The sequence below is a fragment of the Candoia aspera genome, chromosome 1 (genome assembly GCF_035149785.1).
Source record: "Candoia aspera isolate rCanAsp1 chromosome 1, rCanAsp1.hap2, whole genome shotgun sequence".
In the NCBI taxonomy this organism is placed as follows: Eukaryota; Metazoa; Chordata; class Lepidosauria; order Squamata; family Boidae; genus Candoia; species Candoia aspera.
In genome coordinates, this window is record NC_086153.1 from 25,186,383 (window position 1) to 25,198,500 (window position 12,118).

A 12,118-nucleotide genomic window follows, 5' to 3' on the forward strand; every position below is an offset into this window, starting at 1 on the left:
ACGCCTAAAAGAGATGTTATTTTCATCACAGGAGACTGGAATGCTAAGGTGGGCAGTCAAATGACACCTGGAATTACAGGTAAGCATGGCCTGAGAGAACAAAATGAAGCAGGACATAGGCTGATAGAATTTTGCCAAGAGAACTCACTCTGCATGACAAGCACTCTCTTCCAACAACCTAAGAGACGGCTTTATATATGGAGTTCACCAGATGGACAACACCGAAATCAGATTGACTCCATCCTTTGCAACCAAAGGTGGCGGACATCTATACAGTCGGTAAAAACAAGACCGGGAGCTGACTGTAGTTCAGATCACGAACTTCTTCTTGCACAATTTAGGATCAGACTAAAGAGCTTAGGGAAGACCCACAGATCAGCTAGATATGAGCTCACTAATATTCCTAAGGAATATGCAGTGGAGGTGAGGAATAGGGTCCCAGAAGAACTCTGGACAGAAGTTCGCAACATTGTTCAGGAGGCGGCAACAAAATACATCCCAAAGAAAGAGAAAACCAAGAAGGCAAAATGGCTGTCTGCTGAGACACTAGAAGTAGCCCAAGAAAGAAGGAAAGCAAAAGGCAACAGTGATAGGGGGAGATATGCCCAATTAAATGCAAAATTCCAGAGGTTAGCTAGAAGAGATAAGGAATTATTTTTAAACAAGCAATGCGTGGAAGTGGAAGCATCAGGAACAGCTATTAAGAATGGCTGTTCATTCCTCCTGAATGCTGGAATTCATTTTCACTCGAAAAGCCTAAAACGGCATCTGAACATCAAGAAAAACCAAAAAGACAACCCTCAAATTATAGAGCAGTGTTTCTCAATCTTGGCAGCTTGAAGTCCACATGTGTTCCAGTTGCCAAGGTTGAGAAACACTGCCCTAATGTCACTGTATAAGAATTCATAAAGATTCTTGGGAGAAGCAGGTGCCCAAGAGAAGGATGGGGAACAAAAAAGGAGTTCTCAAACTTTTACCCCACAAGTCACAAAAGAAACATGGAAACAAGAGGCAAATCTCAAAACTGGGATATAGTGGTTTTCCTTTCTTTTCTTTTTTCCATCCTGGTTTTTTTTTAGAAACGCTTCTCCAGCCTCTCAGGTAATAAAAATAGAAAAAACTATCCTTTCAGTAGCCATTAATTAGCTGGCTTTCCTTAATTAATTTCCTTAATTCGGTAGCCATTAATTAGCTGGCTTTCCTTAATGCCCCAACTCTGTTACTTGTAGCAGGAGCAGTAGGACTCCTGTGCACCTGTGTTAATGTTTGGCTTCTTTTTAAGCACCCAACATGGGAACCATGTGCTTTGTGATCTAATAGCTCTGGCTGCTTGTTTTGCCTTCATCTGCTGCCTATTTCACTTCCCTTCATTCTGCCTTGCCCTTCTCTACCCCACCCCCCAAATTTCCTGGGGCCAGTGAGACAAGAGGTAGCCAAGCCAGCTGAGGCATAGCCAGCCACCTAACTCTCTGGGTGGGCATAGCTGGAGGGAACTCTTCCTGCCTGTAGCAGCCCTCCCCCCCGGCCCCAAAAATGGGGCACTGGCGAATGAGGGAGAGCAGTGAGAAACTCAAGGGAAACGACTCATCCTTTGGGAATCCAAAATAGCTGAAGAGGTTGAAGAAGCAGCATGTGGATGGAACTGAATCTTGCAAGTGGGCTTGTTTTCCTGATACAGACCTGTAGCCAGATTTCTTGGCCTAGATAACAAAATGTGCACATTTTAAAAAATGTTATTGATAGCAGTCTAATGCTTATTAGTTATGCCAGGACCTTTGAACTCAATGGAGGGCATGAGCATATTTCTCAGTAAGCAGTTGAACAGAATTCTGCTTGTTTTTCCTTAAATCTTCCCAGGGGAAAGAAGAGGGATCAATTAAAAAAAAAACATAAATTCCCTGCGAGGATAATTCAGATAAGCTGTTGTTATTCCATTAGCAGGTCAAAATGGTTTTATTTGGGCGAGGTTTTGATGGGTCAGCTCTTTAGTGGGCTTTAACTGGGTGGGCAAAGGGTGATTTTATTGATAGGTTCCTAATGGTACATTATCTATGTTTTAAAATTGGATATTGTTAGCTACTGTAACTGAAAAGATAGAATATAAATTCAACAAATAAATATAATCCAGAAATGGTTTGGAATATCCCAGAAGGTAGGGGGCAGCCCATGCCCCTGCCTCAGCCCTGAAGATGGACAGATTTATGCTCTGGTATCCACTTTAGGAGCTTGCTGATTCCATGCCAAAAAACATGGAGTTTTCTATAAGGTATTACTTTTTATTAATCAGGACCTCTAGGTAATGTTTAATAAATCTCACCAGCATACCTTTTAAGTGGTCAGTTATATGTTAGCACATATTTTAGCTGCTGGTGACACATTCCTCCCTTCTTCCTGACATAGATATTTATGCATCTGTTCATGCTAAATGTGATGGCTGCTGTCACATTTGCTAGTAACATTTGGAAGTAATGCTAATTCGCAATTTGTAAATCTCTTTCTAAGCCCAGATATAAATCATGTTTAATGGTGACAGCTATTCTTAATCCTGATACATACATAACTTTCACCAGCAGGGTTTCGTTTTGAAAGAAGAGTAAGGGCATAAGAAGTGCTTCTGGTTGCCTATCCCTGGCTTGAATCCTGACCATTAGCTCATCTGTGTGAAACTGATACACACCACGGCTGTGTGGCTCTTCTGATTCAAGGGGGAAAAAGTGTTGGCAACTCTTTAAGACAAATGTCTCTTTTCCTGGGATTATGTTGCAGTGATTCCAGGAAAAGAGGCAGCTGCTTTAAGGAGTTGCTGACAGGTGCTACATGGGCTTTTTTTCCCCCATTCAAATCCAAAGCACTGAAGAACTCTATTCTTCACAGCCCTTTCTTCTGTTGGAAAGAGCAAACGAGTCTCCTTCTTTCATACAGTCAAAGTTGGTGATTTTTTTTTTCTCTGTACAGCTTCTCAAAGGTTTGGGATTGTTGTCTTTATTTTGTGTTGGTACAAGGAGTAGGATTTCTAAGATGAATGCACTCTTTTTGTTTCTGTAGCTACTTCAATGAGAATCAATATCCCGATGAGGCCAAGAGGGAAGAAATTGCAAATGCCTGTAATGCAGTGATTCAAAAGCCAGGTACAGAAGGAAGCCAAGAAGAGGATGTGTTGTTGTTTCCTTTCCTTTCCTTTCCTTTCCTTTCCTTTCCTTTCCTTTCCTTTCCTTTCCTTTCCTTTCCTTTCCTTTCCTTTTTCTGGGAAAGACAGCTTATGAGTCTGCATATGAGTCTACCTTGTTTGTTTGTTAGTTGGTTTATTTAATTATTTAGTTATATGGCCATCCATCTGACACAAAGCGACTCTGGGTGGCATACAGCAATTAGATAAAACAGTGGATAAATAAAAAACAATCATTATAAAAAGATACTATTACAATAAAAATATTATTTATTAATCATATTTATATGGCCACCCATCTCACACAAAGTGACTCTGGGCAGTGTACAACAATTAGTTTGTTTAATTTAACAATTGTTTACTTCAATAAATCGTCCAGGCATGGGTTATCACAGAAGTAGACTGAAAAACTGCACCAATCCTAGACAAAATCAAAGAGAAATACAGTATCCAAATATGCCATCAAAGCCTAGTTACTATTTTCAAAAATGGCCCAATGCATTTTGAGTTTCAACAGTCCCCTACCACCCCAGGAATATTTTCTGTTTGGGCAAGATTTAAAAAGGGAAAGAAGAAAAGAGAGATTCAGGGTGGCGGGAGCCTCAGTTTTTTGGAAGTGTTTCAAAAAGGAAAGCCTTTTTAAAAGAGAACTGTGAAGCTCAAAAGATGTCATGCCATTTCTTAAAAAAACAGATCAAACTGTGCTGAATTAACAGTGTTAAACTTCTTGCTCTTATGCTACAGTGTTCATCTGTTTCCACCCTCAGAAGGGAAGGATATATTTTTGGCAGTTGCACTGACTAATTTCCAACAATGTAGTCAAAGGATGCTTCAGGAGCACAAAAAGTAGGGTGGGATTTCAATGCCTCATGTGGCTCTAGGAATAATGTAGGGTGAACAATGTGCAACCCTAGTCCATTTTTGGAGAATCTCAGAGCCGCTGCTGACTGTTTACTGAAAACTGCAAGCATGGTTTCTGCCATCTTGGGTGGGAAACCCAAGAAGACTAGTTTAAACCCTAAAATTCTCAAAACTCCCCTTCCCAGTCCTAGGCACTCTTATACCTGTGATGTGGTATACTCCCTTTGTAGCCCTCAGTTCCCCAAAAACTATTAAAAGTGGCCCTGGGTTCACCCCTAGTTTTTAGGTTTGCCCACCTCGGATATAAAAGAACAATAAGCGTGTATTTTAGAAAATAAACTCTCATATGGTTTGGAAATCCTGTCCTATACTATCCTGGGTCTTCTAAATGCAAATAATTTACCAGCATGGTTTCTTTTTTATCCTATACAGGAAAGAAGCTGTCAGACCTGGAGCGAGTTACCTCCCTCAAAGTGTACAACTGGTTTGCCAATAGAAGGAAGGAAATCAAGAGGCGAGCCAATATTGGTAATGTATCAGACAGCCTTGAAGAACTGCTGAAGAAAGATGGAACATGATTGACTTTTCTTAACAGGAAAACAGAGTCTTGATAATATTTTTAAGTAAAAGCTTGACAACATGGTCAAAACAAATCTTTTCTCTTCCTTTGTTATTACTAAACCATACTGAACAGTTCATCAGTGTTAAGATGTTGTCAAAAAACATTGGCATATGTGTATAATAGCATCTTTAAGTCCCTTAAGTCAGGGAATTCATGTCTTTCAAGAAAACCTAGAGATTTCCAGTGTTTTTGGAAACTTATCTGCACTTATTCTGATGAAAAGATCAACGGATGAAATATATTTAGCCCACCACTGTGATTACCTGGGAATATTAGGCCATAGTATAATGAACTTTAATATACCTGGGATGGTAATAAGTCCAAGCAGACTAGTAAGTGCTACATATGAACCCTAAAATGTGCCTCAAAATGTTCTACAATGTACCACATTGCTTGGGGCCAACAGTTTGCTGCGAAAAGCTTTCCTTGCAGTTGGATTATTTTGAAAAACCTGCCTTAACTCTCCCACTGTCCTCATGGTGAAGCAGAGGCTGTTCAAGTCATTGAACAAGTTTGTATGACTCACAAATCTATATAAGGCTTGGCTTAGCCTATTGTCCAAACCTATTCTAGGCCCAGGAATAGGCTAAAATCTTCCACGTAACTATAATATGAAACTTTGGTTTACATTTTCATGCCTTGGCTGTAGCTCCATGTGCCATGTAAATGGAACAGAAGCAGGTGAACAGTAGATAAAATATGTCTCCATTCTGATCTCTAGACATATTGTTGGGTGGCAGGAGTAGCAGCATTTTTGTTCCTCCCACCTTGATTGTACCTCCTGCAGATGTATAGTGAACTCTTTAAGGTAAAATTGGACTGATGGAAGGATTAGTCTGTCTTTATCTCACATGGTGATAACCATGTGCCAGTGAAGCAGCCATGTGCCTATTGGGTTGCTGTTGCTGGTAAAAATAAATAAATAAATAAAAAGTTTAAAACTGAGGAGTGATGGCTGCAACAGCTGGGCAGGAAGAAAGCTTTGCATAATTGTCTGCTGAATTCCCCATGGATATGTCTCTTACAGATGATCTCTCTAAACCACAGACTGATGTGTCTTCTGATTAAGCCCTTCTGGTGCCATGAACAGTGGCATGTTCCCATCTGTGTCTCCCAATTTAGTTTTCCTTCACATCCTTCTCCCTCTTTATCATCTCACCACGGTCACAAATATAATACCATATAGCACCTAACATTCTGCTAGAGAAAATAAATATTTAAAGAAACATCCTCACTTTAATTAGCATTTCTTGTATACTAATAAATAATACAGGTATCCGGCACTTTCCAAAGTTTGAAATGCTTTGGATATTGCAGAATAGTAAATAACACATTACAATTTTTAACATATTGTGCAGAAAAGGAGCTTTAAATGTGGCTATCATATAAAATATTTAACATATAAATGTGCAATTAATTACATAAATTAATTTCTTTTTGTTTTAAATTTTTAATTTGTGTATCCTTTTGGGAAAAAACCTCTAGTGTAAATCTTCCCCCAGACTTCTGTACCTTTTTAATAATTCAAGAGTTCAGGTTCTTCCAGTGAAATTGACTGATAGCAGATTCAAGACAGAGCAAACAAAAAAAAAAAAGCAAACTTCTGACAATTTAACACAATACGGTGATTGCCCCTCAACTAAATTATTTTTCATAGGGTATGAAACCAAATAATGGAGCAGAAGAGCTTTTATTGGCTGTTAGCTGTGATGGTGATTTGGAATCTGCAGTTTTAGATGCAATATGTTTCTGAATGCCAGTTGCTAAGGGCTACAACCACGGGAGAAAAGCATTGCCTTTCAAGTCCTGCTTGTGGGCTTCCTGGAGGCATCTCTCTGGCCATTGTTGGAACTAGAATGCTGAACTAGATGGACCTTTGAGCTGATCCATGCAGGGAACTTCTTATGTTCTTATACTTCCTTAGGATGAGATGGCAAGATGGTGCCTGGGGGAAAAAAAAAACACTAGACAGAAACCTGTTTTGTCTATTAGCATGAAAAAGCCAAAGTGGTATGGGTAGTACACCAATAAAGTAGCATGAGTCTAGGATGTTTTGCAACTTCACAAAAGATAACGGAGCGCATTGTGGCTTTCACGTAACTTGTCTGGTGTGAGTTACACCCTAGAATAGTACCATTGCAAAGGACAGGCATTGCAGGCTGTGCAGCCAAGTGATTTGAGCCAGCTATGAAATCCAGTTGGGACTATAAAATATTTGCAAAGGCTGACAACCCTGGATAGAAGCTAATTTTGTTTCTTTTTTTAAATTGGCATTTATGCTCTTCCAACCAAATTACTTTTCCTTTTTTTAACAGTGCAGCAACATGCACAAAAGGGGCTTGCACCATATTGAAATGAAGATGAAAAGGGGGCCTCACTCAGGGTGTGTGTTTATTGTAAGAACCATCAAGCCACAATCAAAACTGTAGAAAAGGGATAGTCACAGTCATTATGTAGAGAGAAAGAGAGAGATGTTGTTTTATTACTTTGATTATGGCTTTGCTAATCAATTGTATTTTGTCCCTTTCTTAAGAAGGGCCTCCTAGGTTGAAGCCTATTTGGTAGGAAGAGCTCTGTGTGTGACATGATTCTATACGAGTGCAGGAAGAAAATCTAAACCATGATGCCAGGTGTAGAATGCAGCTGCTGAGATTGGATGTTTTAATTTGGAGGGAAAGTTTCCAGGCCTTATGAATCCATAAGATTATGAAATCTCCAAATTCAAAGAGGCAACTCCAAAAGATTCCCAGAAAATTGGACTTCTGTATCCTGTAAAAGACAGTTTCCTCTCCCCAAGCACTAGCAAGACAACAAGAAATTATGTAAAATCAGAGATTATCCAAGCCTGCATGAGAAATTCTGCAAATTAAGTAAATCTATGAAGTTGCCTTTCTTTGGCAGAATTTGGCTTGCGGAATTAATTTTTTCTTGCTGCTGAATTTAAACTAAAAAAAATTAGTTCTGAGTATTTCTTTGGGGTTCTTACAAGAAACAAGATGCCCCACTTGTGTGGATTCTGTTTTTTCATCTTCATCCTTATTGGTAACCCTGTAGCAGATAATTCAGGGATCAATTTGCTTTTTTCGAAGAAGCAGCAATCCTGGAGAGTCATGGGATAGATGTTCAAAGTCCTGGAGGCCACTCCAACAGTGACGACGTAGACGGGAATGACTATTCAGAGCAGGTAAGTATGCAAGCTAAGTCAGGGGGCTCCAATATGGAGAGTCCCCCTGTAGGCTGCTCTTCCTCCTCTGGGACTGAGGGTGGTATGTGGAGTGGTGGGTGTCTTACATCCTTCAGCCTCCTAAACTAATGTGGCCTTTATATTGTTGTGCAATGGGGGAAGGCAGAAAAACATGGCTATTCCCCCCCTTTTAATGGACCAGCCTTCACCCACATGGATTTATTGTCATACAACAGGAGACTTGGCAAGTACGCAATGGGGAGGAGGAGGGAAGATGTACAGAGGGAGGCAGAGAAGCAGAGAAGTTAGAAGAAGACAGGAGGATCTGCTCAAAACAAGCAAGTTGACACTCTGTTCGCCCACATTTGCCAATGCAGGGGCATGATGAATTCTCCAAATTTGCACCACCATGCATAGTAAACACTGTGTCTGTTTCTCCCTTGTGCCCCTGTAACCAGAGCTGTGTGCATCCTCAGAAATTCTTTTTGATACTGTTCTAAGAGTGCATCTTTTTAGTCCTCACCATTCTGGACTGAGGGCATATGTGGATGGTCAGATTTAGTGATGCTGTTCATTGAACAGCCCATGAAGTATGAGGAACAGGAGGGTGGGGCAAGCAGCTCTCCCCCAGTTTGATTAATCCTCTTTCCTTTTCTAACAACTATTGTCCTCTGCCCTCTGATGTCATTGGGCATGTAACTTTGATGTCCACAAAATATCCATCATGTACTCCTTGCAAAAAATTACAATTGAATATTAGAAAGAAAATAGTTAATGATGCAAGCCAAATAAAAGCATATCCATTTGCTTAAGTTTTAGTATAAATTTCTAAATCATACTTTTGATGTGGAACACACAGCCCTGCTTATACCATAAAGATATACAAGTTTTACTCTCTCCTTCCCCACCTTCCCCATAATGCAATGAATGCACAGCTGCATGCTCCTCTTCCCAGAATTGAATGCATTGATGTAAATTGGTAATATGGCAGCTCAATTCCAACCAAGAATATTCCATCTAACCTCCTGGTGCCAACATGTTTACCTTTTTAAGGCAAGATAAAGCCTTCTTCATAATTTGCCCCTGCTCTTGAGATGCTATTTTAGAAATTGCTTTTATTCTTAGGAACATAGGAAGCTGCCTTTCACCACTGGTCCATCTAGCACAGTGTTGTTGATGTACTGACTTACAATGATTCTCCAAGGTCTCACATATTGGGGTTTCCCCAGCTATTTCAAGAGATGCTAAGGCATGACCTTGGTACCTTTGGCATGGAAAGCAGGTGCTGTGTCCCTGAGCTACACCACCTGTACATTCTTGATAGGCCATAGCTATCATCTGATCTTCATATTTTGTTATGTTTGCTTTCCCCCTCCTCCCCCAACTTTCTGTTAGTTTATAACTTGTTCTTATTTTTAAAACTATTCTAGGTACTCTTTGGTGATATAAGTATAGGAAATGAAATTAAAAATGCTTTCTTCTGTTCTTTTTAATTTCTAAGGGAAACTAATTGTTAAAGAGGAAAATAAGGGGATATAAAGAATGAATAGAAAAAGAGCTGTCTCAGAGAAGAGATGCTTTTGATGTGTTTGAGCTAGACGCATGTAGATCTTGGTTGAGTATTAAGAGAAATAGAACAGTTTGACAATGGGGCCAATCATCTAGATTTGTGATCATCCTTCTCACTGGTCATCTTCAAGGGAAAATATCCATTGTTGAGAATCCTCTAGCTTTGTGGTTCCTGCATTGACTAGGTTGGCTTAGATGGCATTATTGTGATCAGTGTGTTTTTAATGGAAATGATAAATTTTGCACATGAATTATACTTGTGTATTTAACGTCCTAGAATGTTCTTTTAGTGGAAATATGGGAAATAAAAACAAACAAATAAATAAAATACAAGCCTTTAACTTGAATATGTAATGAAGGCAGCTAGAAACAGATTAGTCATTCATTGTCATCAAGCTTCTTTGTTACTGTTCTGTAGTCAGTCAGCTGACCAGACTGATAGAGCTTTACTTTGGCTGAATATGCCAGATGTTGGGCAGCCATTGGCTAAGAATGTTCTAGTTCTGGATTTATTGCATGTAGCAGGGTATAGTTTAATAGGTCCGTAAGGCCACCTCCAATTCTCTGTTTCTGTACCCTTTGTGTAAATCTAACTAAGACTACAAGCAGAAACAGGTTGTTTTATTGAGCTCTGACTGTTTTTCATTGTCCTTCATGTGCTGATGTTATACTGCCTAGTAATTCATTCTTGTTCTAGTAACATTACCACATTTCTATTGTTATATAAGATAGTCTTGATCAAGATGAGGAAGCAAATGTTTTCCTTCCTTGTTTTAACCAAACACGTTCAGATTAAGATTTATAGATCCCTCTTGTTAATGGATTGTTGGGTAGAACATAGTACTGTCCCTGATGTTCTCCATAGAATTGAGCAAGAAATACAGAGGCCATATGAAGATGGGAAATGTCAGTGCCTTAAATTCTATCAAATATTTGCTTGGAGCGTTTTAACAAAAAAGATTACAAGCTAGATGGTTTGGTGGGTTGATGGATGGATGGATGAACTGGGGCCAATTTTTTCATCTGAAATCATGTTCTTTTCCTGAGGCTTTTGGAATAATATGATGGGAGGGAATATTTTATAAATCTGAATAGAAGTAATGACTAATTCTTGATGTGTTGATTCTCATCATTCTGTATTGGAGAGCGCACATATAAATCTTTTCAAAATATCACCCCCACCCCAGTTTTTAAGGAAATACATTTATTCAGTAGTCTCTTTAGATTTCTCAAACTTCAGCCTCTCTTAGGTTCAAAATAGAGAAGATACCAATGATCACAGAACCTAACTATGCTCGGATTAGAAGACCATTCAGAAATTTCAGCTGGTACAGAATATTATTTGAGAGAAAAATATCAGAACATTTAATATCTATTCTATGCCAGTTGAATTTTGGGCTCTAGTTCAAAGTACTTTAAAGCATGGGTGAGTTAGCATTTCAGCCCTGGTATTAGCACACATATTCAGAGTAGTAGTCTATGGAGGAAAAGGTTTAAAATTTTTTTTAATAAGCATTACAGTTATACAGATAAAAACTAATACAAACTACAAAAAATAAAGGAATAAAAAGAAAAGATAAGAGTGCAGAAAAAAAGAAAGAAAAGAAAAATAAGAATATAGCAAAGAGAAAGAAAATAAATATATAAAGAAGTAACTTCCCCCTTTGTCACAACGTATAGACAATTTTAACAACTTACCACCTTCTCTTAAAATACAACAAATGATCTCTTCATCCCACATCTCATCTCCTATCTATAAACAAATCCTTAAAACCTCGTCATTCAGTCCTGGTCAGTAAAAGCCCATTAAGAAAAAAACCACATCTATTTTAACCTTGATCAAATAAACCAACTTTATATTCCTTCCCTTTACTTTTAACAAACTTAGTCTTTAATCTCTTCAAATAATGTCCTAGAACTTGATTTCTTTTCCTTTTTTCTTTTTCCCTTCTCACCAAGTCTTTCAAAACTTTAATAGGTCTCCTTTGTAAACCCAGTATAGGAAAATTATCCAAGTCATTTTTCTGGTTTGTTATTTTTATGTCCTTTTTAATTATTAAGACATCAGCCGGTTTCATTTGTATATCCAGTATATTGTCTTTTTCCAGGTCATTCTTGTAGCCTGTCATTTTTAAATCCACATTCAAATATATTCAGTCTTGTCCAGTAGAACTTGTTCCTCTTCCATAACATAATTGACACACAGTCTATCTATGATGGCAGACATTCTAAAATTAACTTCCGAGTCCATTTTGTTCACAAATATCCTTCAATATGTCCAATGTTAAAGTATTTTGCTCCATTCTGTGTTAGCAAGAAAAATTTAAGTGTTCTTCTCCTTTAATTGTAATCTTTAATTCCTTCTGGTTCCCTCTAGTGTCCAACCTTCAAAGTCCCATCCTATCTTTTTTTTTCCAGAATTCAAAAACAACAGCTGTTTCCCACTGGAAGGATTCTTTTAATTAATTTCAAAATCTTATTTCAAGTCTATCTGGACCCTTAGTCTGTTTATAACTTTCCAAAAACAACACTGTAATCACCCTTTTGCTGTTAATTCCCCCCAAAAAGAATTTTTCTAAGTCCTTAAGCTCATACTTAAAACTTCTTCCATTCAGGATTGAAGGAAACTCACCCAGTAATGCCATAAAACTTGCTGTTCTGAAGGTTTGTAATATTTAAAAAGCAGTAAAAAAGTAATTCCAAAAGTGATTATGAA

General features: G+C 38.4%; 1 protein-coding gene across 9 annotated transcripts in view; it reads left to right on the top strand.

The window, feature by feature from the left end:
- HMBOX1 (homeobox containing 1) overlaps positions 1-12,118 on the top strand; it is a 139,225-nt gene that overhangs the window by 103,881 nt on the left and 23,226 nt on the right. For 3 of the 9 annotated variants that reach the window (XM_063300793.1, XM_063300802.1, XM_063300810.1), the window contains exons 7-10: positions 3,046-3,128; positions 4,460-4,555; positions 7,739-7,833; positions 8,070-8,171. In XM_063300793.1, coding sequence (XP_063156863.1) covers positions 3,046-3,128; positions 4,460-4,555; positions 7,739-7,833; positions 8,070-8,171 — 376 coding nt within the window. The remainder of the gene's footprint in view (positions 1-3,045; positions 3,129-4,459; positions 4,556-7,738; positions 7,834-8,069; positions 8,172-12,118) is intronic. The other 6 variants (XM_063300818.1, XM_063300828.1, XM_063300837.1 and 3 more) reach the window with 6 other exon arrangements.